Source organism: Bos javanicus, chromosome 15 (genome assembly GCF_032452875.1).
Source record: "Bos javanicus breed banteng chromosome 15, ARS-OSU_banteng_1.0, whole genome shotgun sequence".
NCBI lineage: Eukaryota > Metazoa > Chordata > Mammalia > Artiodactyla > Bovidae > Bos > Bos javanicus.
In genome coordinates, this window is record NC_083882.1 from 67,248,290 (window position 1) to 67,270,196 (window position 21,907).

Here is a 21,907-nt window from a genome sequence, read left to right on the forward strand (position 1 = left end):
CTCTAAAGTTGACTTAGAAACTCTACTGCCTGTTTGGATCCACAGGTTTATCAGGGGCCTTGAAAAAATGTTCACTGAAATACTCACTATTATTGTCTGTAACTCATTGAGGTAGATGATCACGTTTCTGAGGCCAGGAGATCAGTTTTGAGTAAGATTGAAATGTACGTATTGTACATTTGTCTTGATAAATGTACTAGTCTAGAGGTCATGCATTGGAGAAGGAAATGGCACCCCACTCCAGTGTTCTTGCCTGGAGAATCCCAGGGATGGCGGAGCCTGGTGGGCTGCCGTCTATGGGGTCACACAGAGTCAGACATGACTGAAGCGACTTAGCAGCAGCAGCAGAGGTCAGTTAATATGTTTGTAGTTTTGTTAGGAGGTGAAGGTAGGTGATTGACTCAAATTTTTCAAAAAAGAAAATTAAGAAACAAAAATGATAGTGGAAAAGTAATTTTTCTGCTTTCAAAAACAATGAATTTTCTAAAATTTGTCTTATGGGTACATCTTTGAGCTTCTATGTCCACAGGTAATTTGCTTTTTAAAAAAAAAATAAGGAGTAATCAAGGAGAGGGAAGTTCTGAATGCTTAACTGTTTGCATTTTTGTTTAATGGAATTAATAACTGTGTAATTGAAAACAGTCTAATAATTGACCCGCCTCAGTGAGTCAATGTAGACATTTCTGGATTGACTTGAGCAGCTTGGAGGAAAAGTATGTTTTGGGGAAATAAAATTGATTTTATACAATCTGTTGATGAACAAGTCTTAATAAATGATAGGCTCAAGAAACCCCATTACGGTAACTTGGATGGATGATCAGGAAAGGGAAGCAAATTTTTCAAGAGGAAACTTTCTGCTTAAACATGTAATTTTATAGATTAGTATTATTCCCACTCTCTAGAGCTTATTGCAGGAGGAAAACCATCAACACGCCTGAGTTCCAACATTCTTGGTAAACTTTTACTGGGTGTCTTCTCTTTCTCTTTTCCTTAAGATGAGATTTTTGTCAAGGAAAAAGTGTAACAAAGATGTGCCAACTTCTGAGACCTCTGCACAGATGACAATATGCAGCTTTTCTTTTCTAAAGCTTTGTTGTTTAGTTATTAAGCCGTGTCTGACTCTTTTGTGACCCCATGGACGTAGCCTGCCAGGCTTCTCTGTCCATGGAATTTTCCAGGCAAGAATACTGGAGTGGGTTGCCATTTCCTTCTCCAGGGGATCTTCCCAGCCCATGGATCAAGCCTGCATCTCCTGCACTGGCACTGAACCACCTGAGAAGCTGCTCTTCTAAAGCTTTGTAGTTAGCAGTTATCTCCAAGCCTCTACTGCTTCCTACCAAAGGCTTCCTGTAATATTCACTGCAAAGGGTTGTATCAAGGGGAATCTATATGGAAATCTAGAGGCTTATTGGAGGAGGCAATGGCAACCCACTCCAGTACTCTTGCCTGGAAAATCCCATGGATGGAGGGGCCTGGTGGGCTGCAGTCCATGGGGTCGCTAGGAGTCGGACACGACTGAGCGACTTCACTTTCACTTTTCACTTTCATGCATTGGAGAAGGAAATGGCAACCCACTCCAGTGTTCTTGCCTGGAGAATCCCAGGGACGGGGGAGCCTGGTGGGCTGCCGTTTATGGGGTCGCACAGGGTTGGACATGACTGAAGCAACTTAGCAGCAGCAGCAGCAGCAGCAGAGGCTTATACTGTCATCTTTTTTGGTGATAATGGAGAATTCCATGCTTTTTAAAGTATTAGAAAAGGCTCATTGGGAGAAGCTTGTAACTTGAAGTGTTGTGTATTCTTTGATGCCAAAATGTATGTTTTTATCACCCGGATAAAAAACTATAAAGGAATTTAGATCCTCTTCTATTTCATAAGAAGTTTTGTGTTTATTTCTTCCTCTCTTCCTTTGTTTTCTTGTTTGTATCAGTAAATGTCTAAAACAAATGATGTATATGCATGTGTGTGTGTGTGAGTGTGTGCATTTTGCCTCAAGATGTTTTGTATGTTATTGGGATAAAGAACGTAGTGGTAGTCAGACACACGAATACACCCAACCTGAGTGAGATTTCTGCTTATTGCTTAATCTCCTGATGACTTCATCTATGCATTAAAAATCATAATCAGGAGATCTCATTACTGTTTATGAGAACCACATAATGCTGCTCTCCAGTAGAGTCATTAGTTGACAAAAACCTCACTTACAGTTTCTTTTCCAGATTCGTTTATTTCTGTGATTGAACTAGATGACCTTTAGGTTTCTCTCAACTCTGAGACTCTGTGCCAATTTCTGTCATTGAATTTCATTCTCCTTAATATGATCTAAACAACATGAAAATATTATAGGATGCAAAATAGTTTTTGTTCAGTCAAGGCAGAGGCTGTCAGTTCATACCGAGTCTCTTCTATCATGTAAGTAAATCTGTACCCTTACTGTGTAATTTGGTCTTTTGAGATTTGTTCATTTTCCAAAGTATAAAAAGAGACCTAGCCTGTGCAGCACCAAGGTTGACATTTTCCTTCTCAGACTTTGTGAATTCTTTGTAAAATATCCCATTTTACTTTTCATACATCAGGAGCTGCTTGAACAGAACTATGAGAATTTGAGACAATGGGCTTTGATAGTCCCTGCAAAACTCTTTAAAAATGTGTTATTTATTACTTTCAAGTATCAGCAGTAAGCCTCACAGTTAACAACAATAACAACAAACACGATTTTGCAGGCATATACCTTTCTGTACTGTTAGAAAGCAGATTATATGTTTTGAAAGCTTACTAGCTCAGGGTGACTTGTTTCTTAAGGCTTCTTGCTTTCATCTCTGACAGATGTGTTTTAAGTAAGTCACAGGAGGCACGGATCTGAAGATAAGTATCCAAGAAATACTACATCAGTGGTGATAGTTCCACATACTTTATTTTATAATAATGTCTGTAAAGGGGTGGGACCCTTTACAGGGACCTTCCTAGGACAAATCACCCCCCAATCCCCACTCTTCCTCTGCTTGCCTCTTGTTTATAAAAAGGCTTTAGTCTCCTAAACCTTCCCTGAGCTCCAAAGAGCAAATTCGAACAGGTACTGTCTGGAAAAGTGAGGGAATGTACAAACAAAGGAAAAAACAGCCCAACATAATTTTTTTCTATTGTTAGCTTAAACCAGTGTCTTGATTTATGACCCCAAACTATTGAGATAATGTCCTGTGGGTTTAACCAACTGGCTCCAAGTGGACCTGAAATTGATGACACAGGGAGAGTCAATTAAAAACCGAAACTCTTAAACCATCATGAAGGCTCTAAGTATATAACAAAATGTCCCAACCATTGCTTTTGCTTTCTCCTAGAAAGAAAGAAAGACCTTTGCCCCTGTTCCATAGAAATGGAATGAAGGATTGACAGTGGGGTCTTACACCCAGGGCATGAGCTGATCCATCTTGAACAGCACAGATTTTCAAGTTCATGGGCATTTTCCTTTCCAGCTGGCCCTGGCATGCCTCAGAGCTGCCTAGATAATGACAAGCTGACGAGGAGAGAATGAGAACTAATCTCGCTTGCCTAAGAATTTCAGAAACCAACCTCAAGGACACGGGAATGGAATGACCCCGAGTAGAAAATTAATGAACACCTAATGAAGATGACATTAACTGGACCAGTTTGGAGATGATTATCGGAGCTGACTGCTGTTGTGCATGTCGACCCCTGCTTGTACATCCCTGAAACTCCCCTTGAAAACCTTGTTCTCCTAGCCAGCAACTTGGAGATGATCTTGGAACATTAGCCACCATCTCCCCAGGTCACTGGCCTCCTGAATAAAGCAGGTTTTCCTTTTTTACCAATACTTGTCTCTCAAGTATTGGTCTTTCTGGCAGTGAGCAAACTTGGGTTCAGAACTAGCCTGGATGTGTTACATTTTCTTTCAGAGAGCAGGTGACACTACCTGGCTTGAGTGGTCATTAGTTTTGTTATTTGAAAGGAAGAAAGCAGGACTCCAGGAAGATGGTGCGGTTCTTTTGCTAGCTCCCAGGGACTCAGTAAGCAGAGAATCCTGTTCCTAAGAAAGCTTGTGGTCTTTTGTGGAGTTTAGTAGTCCAAGCAGAGCGACACATCCTCCCAGCGGTTCCTTCTGGAGGCTGTGATTGTGAAAGTGTATGTTGTTACACGTTTACTTATCATCACAATATGTTCTGGGTCTTTTTTATGTGGAGCTTTAAGCTTTAAGACAAAAAAACCAAATCAAAGAATCCTGTTATCCAGGCAAGTATATCTCTGTCTCTTCCTTTTTGTCTTTTAGAAAAACACTTCATGGTAAAAACACAAACTAATGTGAGTGGTAACTGAAAAAGCAATGCTTCCTTCTAGAAAACCACTAGGATTTGCATAAACCACTTGATTGTCTGGTAAATGATTATCTGCTCTGTCAGTCTCTGAGGACTTTTAACATGAGGTTATTTGTATTTTCATAGATAAGGAAAGTGCTAAGTTTGAAGGTGGGTTAAACTCTTTAAATCATGACAGCTTGTAAAACTGGATTTTGCAAAAGTCTTTAAAATGTCTGTACAGTTACTGTATTGTGATAACCACAGGAATAAAATTAAAGACATTGAAAGATGTTGAATTTGTGCTGTGCTCAGCCTGTTAATTGTCTGCCTTTAGTAAAACTGAGATGTGTTAAGGCTAAATACTCAAAATATACCAATTTGAGAATTGCAAAGCATGTTTAAAGGAATTCCTATTATAACTCTCAAAGCATCCAGCAATATAAAGTACAACCTGGCTGCTACTGTTTGATATTTGTCTGCAGAAGTAGATTACCTGAGATGGGTTGAGGAAGAGGTTGCTATAATACAGTGCTGGAATTTTGCTGGGGTCCACTTCTGGAAAAGCAGATTGATATGAACATTTTGGTAATTAAGTATTTGTCCTACTGATAGTTCAATAATAACCACCTTTGAATTTGTCATTATTTATTAGCTAGCAATTGCAAGCATAATTAAACTATGGGTTGCTGAAGCCTGGCAGTATTATAGGCAAATTTTCATAAACTGTAACTGGTGCTGTTTCTTATACCTAATTTTCAGGTCCAAATTATTTCTTTCATTTTGGGTTGGTGTACAGCTAGACTTTTTATTTTCACTAGGACTGCTACAGTATCATGCTTTATCTAGGGTTGTAATGCATCATGAATTCTCTTGGTTGATCTTTGGGTCATATTAGTACCTTCAAAGTCAAAGGGGTCACAGTAAACACAGGTCTTGATGTAAACAAAGGACAGGGTACCAAGGCTGATCCGTTGTCGTCATCCTCATGGCTGACATTTCTTGAGGCCTCCTGTATATTCATCTAATCCTTACAGCAATCTTGAGAGGTACCTGTAGCTTCATACTTCGTATTTAAAACTCTTGGGGTCAGTTGTCTTTCAGAATTCAAAAGTTTTTTGGAGTTTAGAAAGGTAATCAGGGCAAATGCCACATATTATTAATACATAAAATCTCCAGTGGGGTCTGGAAAAGCACCTCAAAAGCAAGCCCATGAGTTTTTTTTCAGGGAAACATAAATAGTAATACTATTTATACAGAATAAATAAAAGCCACAAACACTTTCATGTTAATTCAGGTTGGGTTTTGCCACTAAGTGAGTTCGGGTATCACCTTGTGAATATATTTTTGGTTTGTTTTTCCTGAACTTTATGGTAAATATCAAATAATGATGTTAATAACAGACACCAGATGTTCACTTTTATTCAGGAAAAATAGAAGAACCACGGGATTTATATAGTATCGGAGAACCCCTCCTGTGAATCACACTGGCTATTTAGGCTGTCATTGTTCTTCTGCTTTTTGTAGATAGTCATTTTTCGCAAAGCTGTGTAAGAATCATATTTCACACAGAATGAACAGAATTTAACAAGGTGAAATATCACAACTAAAAACAAAGTTCAAACTCCTCAAGGACTGAGGTACTGTCTCAGCTGACAAGCATTTAGTTACGAAGTAGTCAATGCTCTGACAATGTGAGGGGGCCACTAGCTTGCGAACGGGATCTTTGCATGAAGTAGGAGTAAGGCATTTAGAATATGAGCGTTAATCAAATATCACTGTCTCCAGACTGTTCCTGGAATCTTGTCTTCATTTTTGGAGGACACATTTTAAAGGGATGCAGACAGTGTGAAATCTTTTCCAGGTAGATTGATCAGAAGGGTGAAAGAATTCAAAGCCATGTCACATAAGGTACAGATACAGTGACTGGGTAGGCTTAGCAGAGTTTTTGGCCAACTTCTAACAATATTTGACTGTAGTACCTGCTCAAATGAGTAACTTTAGTTTGAGATCAATGGACCGCCAACTTTGTGCCACGTCCTGAGCTATGAAAAGATATGGACCCTTTCTCTCACGGGCTCCAGGTCTCATAGAAGACACAGAAATGTATACAACTATTTACAATACAATGGGATAAGTGGAACACAGCATAGAAAAGCAGCACAGAAATTATGATGTGCTCTTGTGGTGATGGGAGATGGAAAGCTAAAGCCTTCAGAGACAAACTGAATTCTGAACTGAATTTTGAAAAAGAAATTTGTGTAAGTGGGTGAAATAAGAAGATTGAGAAAGGGCAGGACAGGCTTGCCCAAATATTTGAAAGGAAATCGTATATGAAAAGAATTGAAATGGTTCAGTCCCATCCAGGGGCCAGGACCAGTTTGGGGTAGGGAACACAAAGACACATTTAGGCTGTTTTAGAAGGAGGCTTGAATAGAGCTGTCCAAAGGCTTCTTTGGACATAGAGGGTTTTCAATATCTGGATGTGTTAAAGCACAGACAGGTCAACTGTTTGGCAGCACAAGTACCAGAGTATGGAGGGTGTGTGTGTATGTCATGCAGTGAATAGAGAAACATAGTGAAGTACTTAGGGGCATGGGTTCTAGGGTCACACTTCTAGAACTGACATTTCTGCTTACTGGCTCTGTAATCAGAGCTAGAATTGTTATGAAGTTAAAGAACAGTATCTGGTGCCTAATAGGTGCTCAGTAGGTAACAAGTGTTAGCAACTGTTGCTGTTGTCTTTGGATGGGTGGTTGGTTTATCTCACCTTGAAAGATTTTGAGTTTCTAGTTATGTAACTGTGTGATGATATTGCTGTGAATTAAGAAGATGGTAACCAGGAAACAAGCAAAAATAAAATTGGGATAGTTCAATTCTACAATTGAGATATGAATATAACTCTGGTCTCTTAAACCAGGGTATATCACTCTAATAACTATCTTGATTTGTCCTTTTGGAGTGTTGGAATTCTTCCACCTACCCGTCCAGAGTAGTTTCAAGAGGCTGGTACTGCACAACTCACCATAGCTCATGTTTTTCTTGGTCTCATAGATAAAGTGGCCTTATGAATAGGAATGCCTGCCAAGACACCAGAATTGGAGATGATGGATGAAGATCGGCTAATTGAAGAAGTCTTGGATAAGTTTGTTAATTGTCATGAGCAAACATATGAAGAATTTCTGAGAACGTTCACTCATCTTTCAAAAGGTAAGATGGAAAAGTAAACTTTCTATGACAGTAGTGAAGTGAGAGTTGCTCAGTGGTATCTGACTCTTGGCGACCCCATGGACTGTAGCCCCCCAGACCCCTCTGTCCCTGGGGGTTCTCCAGGCAAGGGTACTGGAGTGTATCCTCCCCATGTCCTCCTCCAGGGGATCTTCCTAACCCAGGGATCGAACCCTGGTCTCTTGCATTGCAGGTGGATTCTTTACCAACGGAGCCACCAGGGAAGCCCAGTAGAGATAACGAATTTTATTATGATTTTATGTCTTTGCTGTCTTTTCAGAAAGACTATTGAATGAGCATTCATTCATTCCATTGTTTTGATCAGGTTATTCTCATCAAGGCATTTGCAACTGATGCATATAAATGCTAACTTTTTTATCCAGCCAAGAGTTGTATTGTGGAATCTGAGCCATTGAATTTGAGAACTAAAAGGACCCAAGAAATCATTTAGTATAATCCCTTTGTTTTAGTTTTGAAAAAATACAAGTGCAAAGAGTCCAGGCTTTTAAGAGCACACTGAAAACATTGAAGAAACCTAGCACCATGTAGGATATGGAGTCACACCATACACGTTTGGATTCTGGCATTGCTTCTTTCTGGCTTGAGGGGACGTCACTTGAGTAGAGGGGGGATATTCATAGTACCATAAAGGTTGATGAAGGCTAATTGCGATAATCCATGTAAACCTCTTAGCATAGTGGCTAGCTTGTAAATGCTTAATGAAGGCTAGGTATTATTATTGTTTATTGTGGTGATATCATGCTGTGGTTTCTGTAGAATGGAAACCAACCTTTAGACCAGAAGTGATAACTGAAGCCCTAAAGGCCAAACGCGTGCTGTGTTTTGTAATGTGTTTGGTTACCTCATGCAGTATTGTTATTGTTTTATTGAGCCAACATTTAAAAGTTGGAAATGTTACACAAAAATCTTGATGTTCTATTTTTTCTTTTTTCTGATTAAGTGAGAAGACGGTTGCCTCTTATTTCCCTGATGGCAGTATCAGCAGCTAGAGTTCAGGAGCCTTACACTTACCCTGTGACCTTACTAGTGTGATACACTCTCTGGCTCTCACACACCCTAAAACTGTGTGCATATCCTGCCTGCTTCCTTCACGCCACTGGCTTCTATAGGTATTGAGTTCTGTTTCGACTGCCATTGGCTTGCTCTCAACCTTGGTCCTTTTTGGGTCATGACTCCACATTTGGGAGACTATTGACTTACATGTATCTTGGACTCAACTCCAGGGCCCTAATGGGGCCTGGGAATACAGACTTTTTAAAAGTTCCTATGGTGATTCTAATGTGTACCCAGGATTGAAAATAGGGAGTTCCATAATTTCTTAGGTTATAACAATCTCAGGATCCTCAGCTCCATGATTTGAAGCCATAATTCATGTGTCCTTAACAAATGTAAAAGAAGTGAAGTTATAATGAAGAAAAGGAAAAGAGATTCTAACCTGTTTCTTTTATTGTACAAGGTAGTGGGAATATCTATCTGTTTTGTTTACTCTTAAGGGAAATACGGCAACCTACTCCAGTGTTCTGGTCTGGAGAATCCCAGGGACGGCGGAGCCTGGTGGGGTGCCGTCTATGGGGACACACAGAGTCGAACACAACTGAAGCGACTTAGCAGCAGCAGCAGCAGCAAGGGAAATAGGGTTAGGGCTCCAAAATCACTGCAGATGGTGATTGTAGCCATGAAATTAAAAGACGCTTACTCCTTGGAAGGAAAGTTATGACCGACCTAGATAGCACATTAAGAAGCAGAGATATTACTTTGCCAACAAAGGTCCGTCTAGTCAAGGCTATGGTTTTTCCAGTGGTCATGTATGGATGTGAGAGTTGGACTGTGAAGAAAGCTTAGCGCCGAAGAATTGATGCTTTTGAACTGTGGTGTTGGAGGAGACTCTTGTGAGTCCCTTGGACTGCAAGGAGATCCAACCAGTCCATCCTAAAGGAGACCAGTCCTGGGTGTTTATTGGAAGGACTAATGTTGAGGCTGAAACTCCAATACTTTGGCCACCTCATGCGAAGAGTTGACTCATTGGAAAAGACTCTGATGCTGGGAGGGATTGGGGGCAAGAGGAGAAGGGGACGACAGAGGATGAGATGGCTGGATGGCATCACCAACTTGATGGAGATGAGTTTGAGTGAACTCCGGGAGTTGGTGATGGACAAGGAGGCCTGGCGTGCTACAATCTATGGGGTCACAAAGAGTTGGACACGACTGAGCAATTGAACTGAACTGAACTGAAAGGGAAATAGAGAATTTAGGAAATACTTTGTTAAGTTGGGGCTGAGAATGATCTATTTTGGTATCATATGTGGATCAAATTAATCTTGATAATGGCCAAATCACCATTTGTCTTATGCACATGGATTTAGGAAGATGCTTGCCTTCTCAGAGTCTAATGATTTAGTTTCATGTTTTCCAGACCCACACATGCATGGTTGTGTGAATGGCTGGGGCAGGCTGTGGAAACAAGGATAAAACTGGCAGAATTCATGCATTTTGGTATGCCAGTGGCATTTTGATAACCCAGATTATTTTGGAACTTACTTGTAAGGCTGACTTTATTTTTGTACTCTGGAAGTGTAAGAACTTCTTGCAAGGACTTGGATATTTTAAGGAGGTTACACTGTTTTTGTTTTTCCGGGTAAGGAGTCTGTTCTGTTTGCAGATTTCTGTGTGCTCATTCCATGCCCAGAGAATCTGTTGCAGATGTGGTGACTTCATTTTGAGTTCAGTTTAGGCCCCAAATTGAGCTGAAATAAATGATGATGCAAGTTACATAAACTGCATCTCCAAGCACACTAGTTTTTTCCCTTTCAAAATATCCTTAGGCGCCAGTTCACATTATAAACTAATGACCTGAAAAAATTCCTCCTAGAGCACAAGAGCTGTGAGTGCAAAAATATGTCTTAAATCACTAAGTGTCCTTTCTTACCCTGAAACTTTTAAATACCTCTGAAAAACAACATAGGACTTAGGGTCGGGCCTAAGAGTTGAATGATAGCCAACAGAGTTGACCACAGTCAATGCAGTTAGCTCTGTTTGAAGGAAGATCTGAAAGCTTTTTCTTCAGTTGTCTTCTGCTTTCCAGCCCTTCATTTGTCTTGGTATTTGGTTGTCGTGCTAATATGAAGTGGAATCTTGTCTGTGTTAAAGTAGTTCTCACCGTGTATAGTTACGTACGTTTCTTTAGTTTCTCAAGTATGCTTTCACTGATTGACTCTTCTATTTATTTTTGTAATAGTTACCTGCCAGAATGCATATGAGATTCATTTTCTTTCCGAGAGTGTTAAAAGGGTCAGTAATCCTATTAAAAATATTTCCCTGGAAAAAATTAAACTAGAGCCTTTTTGAAGAAATTCACGTTACTGCTTCAGGTGCTTGGGAAACAGTTGGAAACTGTTAATATTGTAGCATAATTCTCACTCCAGTACATTTATATTGACTATGTTTTGCAGTTTTTTTTTTTAAGCAGCTCTGGTTTTTATAATCATGGTGCATATTTGATGATAAATACTGTGTTTTACCAAAATGTTTAAAGAGATATATTGCTTATTAATTTTAAGCAGACATTTTAATTGAATTCTTCAGTTCAAGAAGGTTAAGACTGAGTTTAAGATTTGTATTAGAAAATTAGTGTGCAGATTTTGAGTTTGTTCATTATCAGTGAAGACATTATTATATTTTTGACATTATTGTAGATAAAAATAAGAGGCTGACTTTCAATCTTTGATATTTCAGCTTCTTTGTGAATATAATTAATTGATACCAGACTGTGTGTCTAAAGGGAAAAAAATGCTTCTTCCTCCTTGTTATGTTTCTATCATTGTTTAGGTTACAAAAACACAGATATAAATAATTACATTTGATTTTCTGTTAATGCATTCATTCATTCATTCATTCAACAGTCCTCTGAGTGTCTTCTTGTCTGAATTTCTTGTTTTATACGCTAAGGATTCGAAAACATTTAAGGTATAGTTTGTGTTCACCAACACTCATTGTCTCCCACACATACACACACACACTCACACCATTATTGTCTTTTTTTGTGTGTGCTTCAGAGTAAATGATTAATTTCCATTAAGATTGCCAGTTTTTACCAATTTCAGCTTAAAATGCTTTGGAAATTGAGATGAATCTACTGTAATTTTATGATTAACTCTTAAATAAGACTTTGCTTTTCATTCTCTCATTTCATTCTTTAAATACCTGGGATCCAGATTCCCAAGTGATTTTATCAGTTTCTATATTATCACATAATAACAGCTTTTTACTCACTGCTATATTTATACACTTAAACCAGTTGAGATCAAAGATTTTGTTTCTGATTTTGATGTGTTCTTGTTTTCTTTATGCCATTCTTGTTTCCCTTCCAACACTTCATGCTTTTAGCCTTTTATTGTTCTTTGAACATATATTTGGAAAAAAAAAAAAACAAAAACCCTGTCAACTCAACCTGCCTTTTTCCCTTCATACTTGTTAATATTTGAATGAAATTCCCCCTTAGGTAGAATACTATGTGTCTGAATGTTCTGGACAAATGGCCACACCTGTGACTTTATAATCAGGTTGTGGTCTAGTCTTTTGATTGTCTCAAAATTTTAGTCTCAAAATCTCTAAATATGTTTCAGTTTTTCTTAGGTTCTAATATTCTTAATAGAAGGAGAGGGTTTGACCTACCCTTATTGATAAGCAGCTAACATTTATTAAGTACTAGGAATTATGCTTGGCACTTTACCTGGATCATCTCAAACTTTGTAATAACCTAGTAAATTTCTTTTTTTCCGTTGTAACTTTTAAAATTTTTATTATTCTCCATTTACAGATGAGAAAACCAAGGCTTAAGTTTAAGTAAATTGCTGTTGTGGACTAAATTTTGCCCCTTCAAAATTTATCTGTTGCAGCCCTAACTGGCAAGGTGACTGCATTTGGAGACAGGGCCTTTTAAGAAGTAATGAAGACTAAACGAGGTCGTAAGGTGGGACCCTAGTTCAGTATGACTGGTGTGCTCCTGGAGAGAGAGATGCGCCAGGGATGCATGCACACAGAGGAAAGACCACGGGAGGCCACTGCAAGGAGGCAGCCTTTTGCAAGCTAAGGGGAGGGACCTCAGGAGAAAAGCAAACCAGCACACGCCTTGATCTTGGACTTCTGGATTCTAGAAGTGTGGGAAAATAAATTTGTGTTGTTTCACGCCACCGAGTCTGTGGTGAATTGCTATGGCAGCCCTAACAGAATTACCTAAGGTCCTGTAACTGTTTAGTGATGGCATTGGAATATGGGCCTAGTCATCGTAGCGCTAAAGCCCATACCCTGAGCTGTTTCAGTTTTCTACCTTCCACATTGCAGCTGGGCAGTTCTCGAGACCTGGGGAGTCCCTGGCATGTGGGTAATGTGAATCATAGGAATGGATGTGCTTCCTCAAAATATAATTACTCTGTCTTCTCCAGAGTGTAAGCTCCATGAGGTCTAGTTGCTTGAGGGTTTTGTTCATTATTATTATTTTCGTGTCTAAAGCAGTGACTGGTAATGTAGAATAAATTGATGCTTAATAAATATTTGTTGAATAAATGAAATAAAAAGAAAATAAGAACGCAGGATGGCAGGAAGATGGACAGGAGGTCCTCAGACCAGACCCTAAAGGACATCCACATGTAATGGCTAGGCACAGAAAGAAAAGCCTGCAAAAGATGCCCTGATGTCATGATGCCCTGAGTTTGGAGTTGATATACTAGCTAATTGGGAGCCATAGTGGAATTTGAGCATGCGTGTGCACACACACACAAAGTGATTTTGAAAAACAGAGGCAAAGAAGGAGAGAAGCACCTAGAGTCAGGGAGACTAGCTTAGCCAGGAGGCTGAGCAGAAACACATATAAGGTGGTACAGACTCCATTAGGGCCATGGAGAAGGAAATAGAAAGAAAATAGGGCCAGTGAGACTCTGCAAGTGAGGAAGTGCAGCCCTTGGTAACGGGTGACTGACAGAGGATTAGGGAGAAGAAACAGCCAAAGATGGGTCACAATTGTCCTGCCTGGAGATCCCAAGGCCCACCGAGGCCAACCTGTTCACAGTTCTCCTTTCAGGAGCCTTTTATTTTTTTTTCCTTACTGAGTGTATGTTCTGTCAAAGAGCTTAGAATCTTGGGCTGGGATTTGGTTTACACTTCTGGACTGATAAACTTCGAGTTGTCATTTCAGCCAAAGGGATATATTCACCATTCACCCTTGACAACTTCTAAAAAAGGTAATTAAAAATGAAACTGGTGACAGCACATAAAGCAACACGTTTCCAAAGCTGACATATCATTTTGGTCCCCAAAGCTATCTTGAATTTGATCGTTAGCAATGCATCTTTAAGACGTCCCCAGGGAGACGAAGCATCTTTTCTCCATCTGAAGAATGAATTTAAAACCTGCCATTGACAAATACCACAGAGAAAAATAGAGAAAGCAGCTGGCCCTCTTACCAATTTCAGAGCAGGAAAGGAATTTCAGTAAAGCATAAAAACAGCTTTCTCTCATAAAAGAAAGCACGACAACAAAACATAATCCTTGCTGCATAGCCTTTTGCAGTTGTTTTCTGTTGAGTATTAGAGACCAGCGGGCTTAGCACTGTTTTGACACCCTTACCACTGGCAGATTGCCCACCAGTGGGAGTTGGAAACAAACTGACCAGCTTTATACTTCCAGGTGGATCTTAAGCCACTTTTTCTGTGCTGTTGTTATCAGTCATTTAATTCCCCACTGAATATTGAGTGGTGTTTATAGTTCACAGGCCATTTGTAGTGTCTTTCTGTTTCCTTTTTTACATAAGCCACATTTAAAAAAAAAAAAAGGCAACTCGGGAAGCACTTTTACAAATGTGAATTTAACAGTAAAGTGCACTGTTGAAAATAGCACAGCAAGTAGTAATAAACTTGCTCTAAATTAGGATGTAGACCATGGGGATGTTAACTTCAGAGAAATTTGTAGAAGGCATCAAATGAGGATTTGCTAATAAAAGCAAGTAGGCAATTAAAAAAAATCCACCTAATTAATCTGGCATCCAAACGGAGAGAATAAGGATTGACTGACTGATTTTTTTTGAGGTGGGGTTATTGGTCTGTCTAGTCAAGGCTATGGTTTTTCCAGTGGTCACGTATGAACGTGAGAGTTGGACTATAAAGAAAGCTGAGCGCCAAAGAATCGATGCTTTTGAACTGTGGTGTTGGAGAAAGTGGAAAAGGCAATGGCACCCCACTCCAGTACTCTTGCCTGGAAAATCCCATGGATGGAGGGGCCTGGTGGGCTGCAGCCCATGGGGTCGCTAGGAGTCGGACACAACTGAGCGACTTAACTTTCACTTTTCACTTTCATGCATTGGAGAAGGAAATGGCAACCCACTCCAGTGTTCTTGCCTAGAGAATCTCTTGAGAGTCCCTTGGACTGCAAGGAGAGCCAGCCAGTCCATCCTAAAGGAGATCAGTCCTGGGTGTTCATTGGAAGGACTGATGGTGAAGCTGAAACTCCAGTACTTAGGCCCCCTGATGCGAAAAGCTGACTCATTTGAAAAGACCCTGATGCTGGGAAAGATTGAGGGCAGGAGGAGAAGGGGATGACAGAGGATGAGATGGTTAGATGGCATCACCGACTCAACGGACTTGGGTTTGGGTGGACTCTGGGAGTTGGTGATGGACAGGGAGGCCTGGCGTGCTGCGGTTCATGGGGTCGCAAAGAGTCGGACACGACTGAGTGACTGAACTGTACTGATTGCTGAAAAGACTAAAAGGAAAAGAAAAAAACTCATGATTTTATATTGGTCATACATTTAGTGGCTGCCTGTATGTGACATATTTATCACAGCATTAATATCAGATAAACACCGAAGGAGAAAAGAAGTATTGGATGAAGTGAGCTACTTTATAGCAGAGTCCAGTGGAAGAAATAGCATCAGCTGTTTAACCTGTTCTTTCACTTTGGGGGAACATCTGCAAATGGTAATTAAGCAATTTTCATTTGTTTCTCTATTTCTTTTGTCATCACTAAATCACTACACTTGGGGAAAAATTGGCAAATTATGAAACACAGAAAACTGCTGGTTCAGTTGCAGAAGGAAATCCACCCCCCACCAAACTATGATGGATTTTGAGCTGATCAAGCCATTTTGCCTTAGATATATTAGCATAAATCTTCAGCTGCAGTTGTTACAATTCATATTCATTCTGCACAGGAATATTTGGTCCATAGATAGTCGTTTGTTTTCTGTGTCTGCTGTAGTTTAGGTGTAATTGGATAAGGAAAGAAAATGTATTTAAGTATTTACAACATTCTGAATTACAATCATTAAATTATTTTTGGCAGTGTTTTTGACATGTATTTTCTTACAGTAAATGTATTTTCTGGTGTGTTTTCTCAGTAAAACACACAAAAGATATTATGTGAAGTTTTAAATCTGGTTTATGTCCTAATAAATGAGTCATTTTCTTTCTCTTTATAACTTCTCAACACACACATACATATATATTATTTAGCATATTTTATATGTATGCGTAAATTAGAGAGGTGTACTTTCTTGGGCAAATCGAATTTTGAACTTTTCAAAACACAAGCAAAGAATTACTGGTAGCCAAAGAACTCTTTTTTTGGTGGGGGAGGGGTTGCACTGGGTCTTTGTTGCTGCACGTGGTTTTCTCTAGTTGTGGAATTGGGGTGCGAGGGCTTCTCATTATGGGGGCTTCTCTTGTCGCATATCATTGGCTCTAGATGTGTGGGCTCAGAAGTTGTGGCACATGGGCTTAGTCACTTTGCGGCATGTGGAATATTCCCAGATCAGGGATTGAACCCATCTCCCCTGCATTGGCAGGCGGATTCTTAACCACTGGACCACCGGGGAAGTCCCCAAAGAAACTTTTAAGATGGTCACTATCATCCTTTAAGTAGTCAATTTAAACAATATAAAGTGCATGCACGTTTGTTTAGAATGCTGAGGAAGACTTGGCAACCGCCTCCAGTATTCTTGCCTGGGAAATCCCATGGACAGAGAAGCCTGGCAGGCTATGGTCCATAGGGTTGCAAAGAGTCGGACACGCTGAAGTGACTTAGCACACATGCACGCATTTCTCAAAAATCATTGTTGTCAATGTATTGTTATACTTGATGGAAAAAACTAAATTACTGGACTTGAAACTGAGGTGGTCGCGAGACTGTGTCCTTTCACTCCGTGAGTGGGTACATGTTCACATCTGGATGGTTTTAGCAATGTTCTTTCAGGCATGGAACAATAATATTTTCTTTGAAATGGTCCACTAAACCCAAAGGGATACAAACAGGAAACCGTGTTTTAACCAAACTCTTATCTTTCTTATATGAAAATCAAACCGCATCTGTCTATATGCCACTTTTTGTCTTTTTTCCCTTCCTATTCAGATGTGTCCCAGATGGGGTAGGTTGAAGTGACGCTAGTTAGCTCACTCTTTTTGCAGCCATTGCTCCCTTAGCACGTTGAGGAACCGCTGGACCATTTTTACATGCTTTGCGGACTTAGCTTCTTTTATTCTAGTTTCTGTGGTGTGCCAATCACTGATTAGAAAAGAAGGGTTGTGAGCCAAGTACCATTTTTTCCCCCACCTTCTCCAAATCATGCTTTGTGTGACTTGTAGCCACTCATCTAATTTCTGAGTACTGATTCTAGTTCCTAATTGTGGTGTCAATCCAGTTTTTCTTGCTAATGTTGAGGCCATTTCTGTATTGAGTGTGTTCCTGCTGTAATTCAGGCATTGAGTTGGAATCTGGGAATACAAGATAAATGAGACAGAAATATGTCATTCTTACTAATTTCTGTGTACTGGATGTCCCAAATGCTCTAGATGTATGAAAAAGCAATAGCAATCTGTATATTTGTAGACATTACAGTTATAGATTGATTGAGGAGCCAGTGCTCACTACTCTTTACATAGTGCTGATTAAACAGTATCCAGGATATTGCCTTTGGTTTTGGAGTCTCAATTTTAGGTTGAATAAACACTTAATATGAGTTAAGAAAAGAGCAATAAGAATGTTTAGAAACAGTGGATTTTCAGACTTTTCTTTGGTTTTTTGCTTCAAGGTTTTTTTTTACATTCAAGGATGTCTTGTAGTACTCTGAAAAAAAACGAGAGTGTAAAAGACATGTATAATTTATCTCTGTGTTTGCATTGCTCTCACACATCAATGTATGAGTCCTGTGTTATTACAGATTTGTACAGAAGAGGTTATTCTACCTCATGAAGTTTGAAAACTTGTAGGAAGCCTTTATTTATGAAGGAGACAGAAAAAAAATTACTCCAGCTTTCTCCAACCTGTGTGAGTGAAAGAGATTGTCTTAAGTAGATGCATCTTTGTGTAGGCAGGCAGAAGGGCATGATCTCAGAGTGAAGGGGAGTTTCTTAGGTTGGCAGGATTTAGTTTTATGGGGAACTTAGTATACTGCCCTTGTATTTCTTATTTTGTCATAGGTAGGATGATTGTAATGGAAAGGATGCTATTCTAGTATAGGATTCAGAAGACTGGGTCCTGACATTCATGAATTCTCTGAGATTGTAGACCTGCCGCTTACTCTCTCAGAGTCTGTATATCAGGGGTAATCCTGTCTGCTTGGTGTCTCTTATGGTTGTGGAGATAATCAGATGAAATATACATGAAGATTCTCGGTAAATTTTAAAGATTTACTCTCAAGTATTATGATTATGCGGGCTATTTATAATTTAAAAAGAGGAACATCAAGGTTAAATATAAAGAAATCTTGACTTTACAGTATAAAAAGTGTAAAATACTACCTATAGTATTTTATATTTTTGTAAGATGTTATATATTTTGGTATAGTTTTCCGCACTTCTTCACTGAAGTAGCTAAAACCAGCTATGTGTAGTGCGTATTGTGTAGTGTCTAAGTGTGTATTATGTAGTGTGATACTGTACAATGCAGGCAATAATCCTACACTGGCCTCTGGTGGAGGGACTAAATAATATGTCTACGTGGATCCTTCAGGCAAAGGCATTTGTGTGCTTTGACAAAGATGAGGCATAAGAAACCTCTAATTATAAATTTTTTAGATACTGCTCCATGGAATCTTTACTTAGGACTCTCACCCGAGGTATATGTAAAGATCACCTGGGAGAGGCTTATTAAAATGCGGGTTCCTGGGGACCAATCTCCCAACTCTGATTTCCAGTTCTTATGCGCAGCCCAGGCACTTTGACTTTCAGACCAGCTTTGATAAACACCCTAAATGAGATTAAGGAAGGGTGTGGGAAGATGGATGAATTCCTCAGAATTCTGGGCTTTTGTATATATAGAATTTCTCTAGGAATAGTTGAATAGCTTTCATGAAATTGTCCACACTTTACCCAAAGGGTAAGGACAATTATTGTACTTTAAATATAACTTTTAATTTAATGCCACCATTTTACATTATTTAAAAGATACTTTGACAGTGAAAAAGCATGGCAGGTTGCAGGAATGATAAAAGAATTTTTTTTAAATTGTTTTAAACTGAAATATAGTTGATTTATAATGCATTGATTTCTGCTGTGTAGCAGAGTGACCCAGTTATACACATGTACATGTTCTTTTCCATTATGGTTTCTCTCAAGATGTTGGAATAAAGTTCCCTGTGCTGTACAGTAAGACCTTGTGGTTTATCCATTCTATATACAATCCTTTGCATCTACAGACTCCAAGCTCCCAGTCCGTCCCTCACCTGCCGCACCCTCCTCGGCGACCGTAAGCCTGCTCTCTGGGTTTACGAGTCCGTTTCTGTTCTATAGGTGGGTTCATTTGTGCCACACTTCAGATTCTACGTACAAATTATATCATATGGTGTTTGTCTTTCTCTTTCTGACTTGCTTCGCTTTGTATGATAATGTCTGGTTGCAAAAATATATGGAGCAATTCACGAATTTGTATCACATCTTTGCTCTGGGGCCATGCTGATCTTCTCTTATTTAATAGCTGATCTTCTATTATTTCAGTTTTAGTGTATGTGCTACCAAAGTTCCCCAGTCACAGAGAAGTCTCCCGCCTGCTTCTGTTGCTACCAGAAGAGTGTTTGAGCATTTTATCATTAGCAAGCGCACAGGCAGGAGACTCGGGAGGCCACCCGGGCTACGGGGGCATCTTGTCACGTGTATTTCTAGGAAATGCCCCACCGATAATTTTGTACTTTTGGTAACTTTTCTGGTCTATGTTTCATACATGAAGCTTCTTGGTAAGCTTTAAAAATTTAGTCAAGCATAACATTTTATGATTGGGGTAACTGATTTATAAGAGGACCCATCCATAAAGAACAGACCTGTGGATGCAGTGTGGGAAGGAGAGGGTGGGATGAGTTGAGAGAGCAGCACTGAAACATAGACACTATGCTATACTAAGGTGCTTCAGTCGTGTCCGACCCTGTGCGACCCCATAGATGGCAGCCCACCAGGCTCCCCGTCCCTGGGATTTTCCAGGCAAGAACACTGGAGTGGGTTGCCATTTCCTTCTCCAGTGCATGAAAGTGAAAAGTGAAAGTGAAGTCACTCAGTCGTGCCGGACTCTTACAAGCCCATGGACTACAGCCTGCCAGGCTCTTCCATCCATGGGATTTTCCAGGAAAGAGTACTGGAGTGGGGTGCCATTGCCTTCTCCGAACGTAGACAGTACATATGTTAAATAGACAGTCAGTGGCAATTGCTGCATGGGGCAGGGAGCTCAAATCTATCGCTCTGTGGCAACCTAGAGGGGTGCGATGGGTAGGAGGTTTAAGACAGAGGGGACATATGTATACTTATGGCTGATTCATGTTGATGTATGGCAGAAGCCAACACAATATTGTAAAGTAATTATTCTCCAATTAAGAATAAATAAATTAAAAAAATTAAAGAGGGACCACAAAGTTAAATGCCAAAGGAAACTTTTGTCCAAAATATTAAAACATGTAAATGTAAAATACCATATATGTATGTTTTTCTCCAGTATTTTTAGGAAAGTCTTCTTAAGAAGGAAGGAGATGCATGTAGGTATTCTCCCTGAATTGAGGGTTTGAAAACAAAATGCTTTTCACCTCTATAAATGAATGTTTATTTATTTATTTTTTTTGTTCATGGTAGGAAATTAGAAAATACAGAGAGGCATCAAACATACGCACACACACAACAAAACAAAAAACATACTCTTTCTCTGGCAGGAAAATCTTTAGCTACTCTGTGGTCATTCAGAATGAAAGTTGTATTTCTCCTTCTCCCTTGCAATTGGGTATAGCCATTTGACTAAGTATGTGCCTGTAAGAAGTGAGGGGAACTGATGTGTGTAACTTTGAAGTCACATCCTCAGGAAACATGCCCTGGACTCTTTTTGTTTCATTTCCCCTGGCTCGAACTAGGCAATCATTGGAGCAATTCCATAGACCCAGAGGTGGAAGCCCTATGCTGAGGATGGCAGGGCACCCCACCAGCCTGGATCCCTGCGTCGTCTCATGGAGCAGGGCCTGCCCACCTGCCCCATGAGGAATAAAATGAGAGAGAAATAAAATTCTTGTTTCAGCTGCTCTGTTTTGGTGCTTCCTCCATTTAGTAGCTTAAACCAAACCTTGGCGGGTAACAAGAGGGAGGCAGACATCCATGCTTTCTTCTTCTCTTTTCTTCATCTTCTTGCTTGGAGCAAGGGTGCTTCCTCCTGGGTCATGTGGAGAAGGGTGGTTTCTTAAAAACAGCAGAGCAGAAAGATAGAAGGAGCCTGGGTTCTAGGATGACTTTGTGGAGCAGAACAACCATATTAGCCCTGAATTATCTCTACCTGTACTATTACATGAACGAGAAATAAACTTCTGTCTAGTTTAACCAATTGTTACTTCGGGTATCTGTTTCACGTAGGCAAACCTATATCCAATTAATAAAACCATAATCCTGTGTCTTAAGAGATAAATCATGGACATACTATATATCCTTCTTGAATTTTTCTTTTGGTTAATTTGTATATACGAAAGGCAATGCGAAAGAATGCTCAAACTACCACACAATTGCACTCATCTCACACGCTAGTAAAGTGATGCTCAAAATTCTCCAAGCCAGGCTTCAGCAGTACGTGAACTGTGAACGTCCAGATGTTCAAGCTGGTTTTAGAAAAGGCAGAGGAACCAGAGATCAAATTGCCAACATCCGCTGGATCATCGAAAAAGCAAGAGTTTCAGAAAAACATCTATTTCTGCTTTATTGACTATGCCAAAGCCTTTGACTGTGTGGATCACAACAAACTGGAAAATTCTGAAAGAGATGGGAATACCAGACCACCTGACTTGCCTCTTGAGAAATCTGTATGCAGGTCAGGAAGCAATAGTTAGAACTGGAAATGGAACAAAAGACTGGT

At 39.7% G+C, this 21,907-nt stretch overlaps 1 protein-coding gene and 1 pseudogene across 6 annotated transcripts in view; one reads left to right on the forward strand and one right to left on the reverse strand.

The window, feature by feature from the left end:
• The window catches only part of IFTAP (intraflagellar transport associated protein), a 66,550-nt gene that overhangs the window by 10,742 nt on the left and 33,901 nt on the right, over nt 1–21,907 (forward strand). For 5 of the 6 annotated variants that reach the window (XM_061381167.1, XM_061381166.1, XM_061381165.1 and 2 more), the window contains one exon: nt 7,364–7,519. In XM_061381167.1, coding sequence (XP_061237151.1) covers nt 7,387–7,519 — 133 coding nt within the window. In that variant the 5' untranslated portion in view covers nt 7,364–7,386. Of the gene's footprint in view, nt 1–7,339; nt 7,520–21,907 lie in introns of all 6 variants that reach the window. The other variant, XM_061381168.1, reaches the window with a different exon arrangement.
• LOC133227233 (U6 spliceosomal RNA) lies at nt 19,442–19,562 on the reverse strand (annotated as a pseudogene).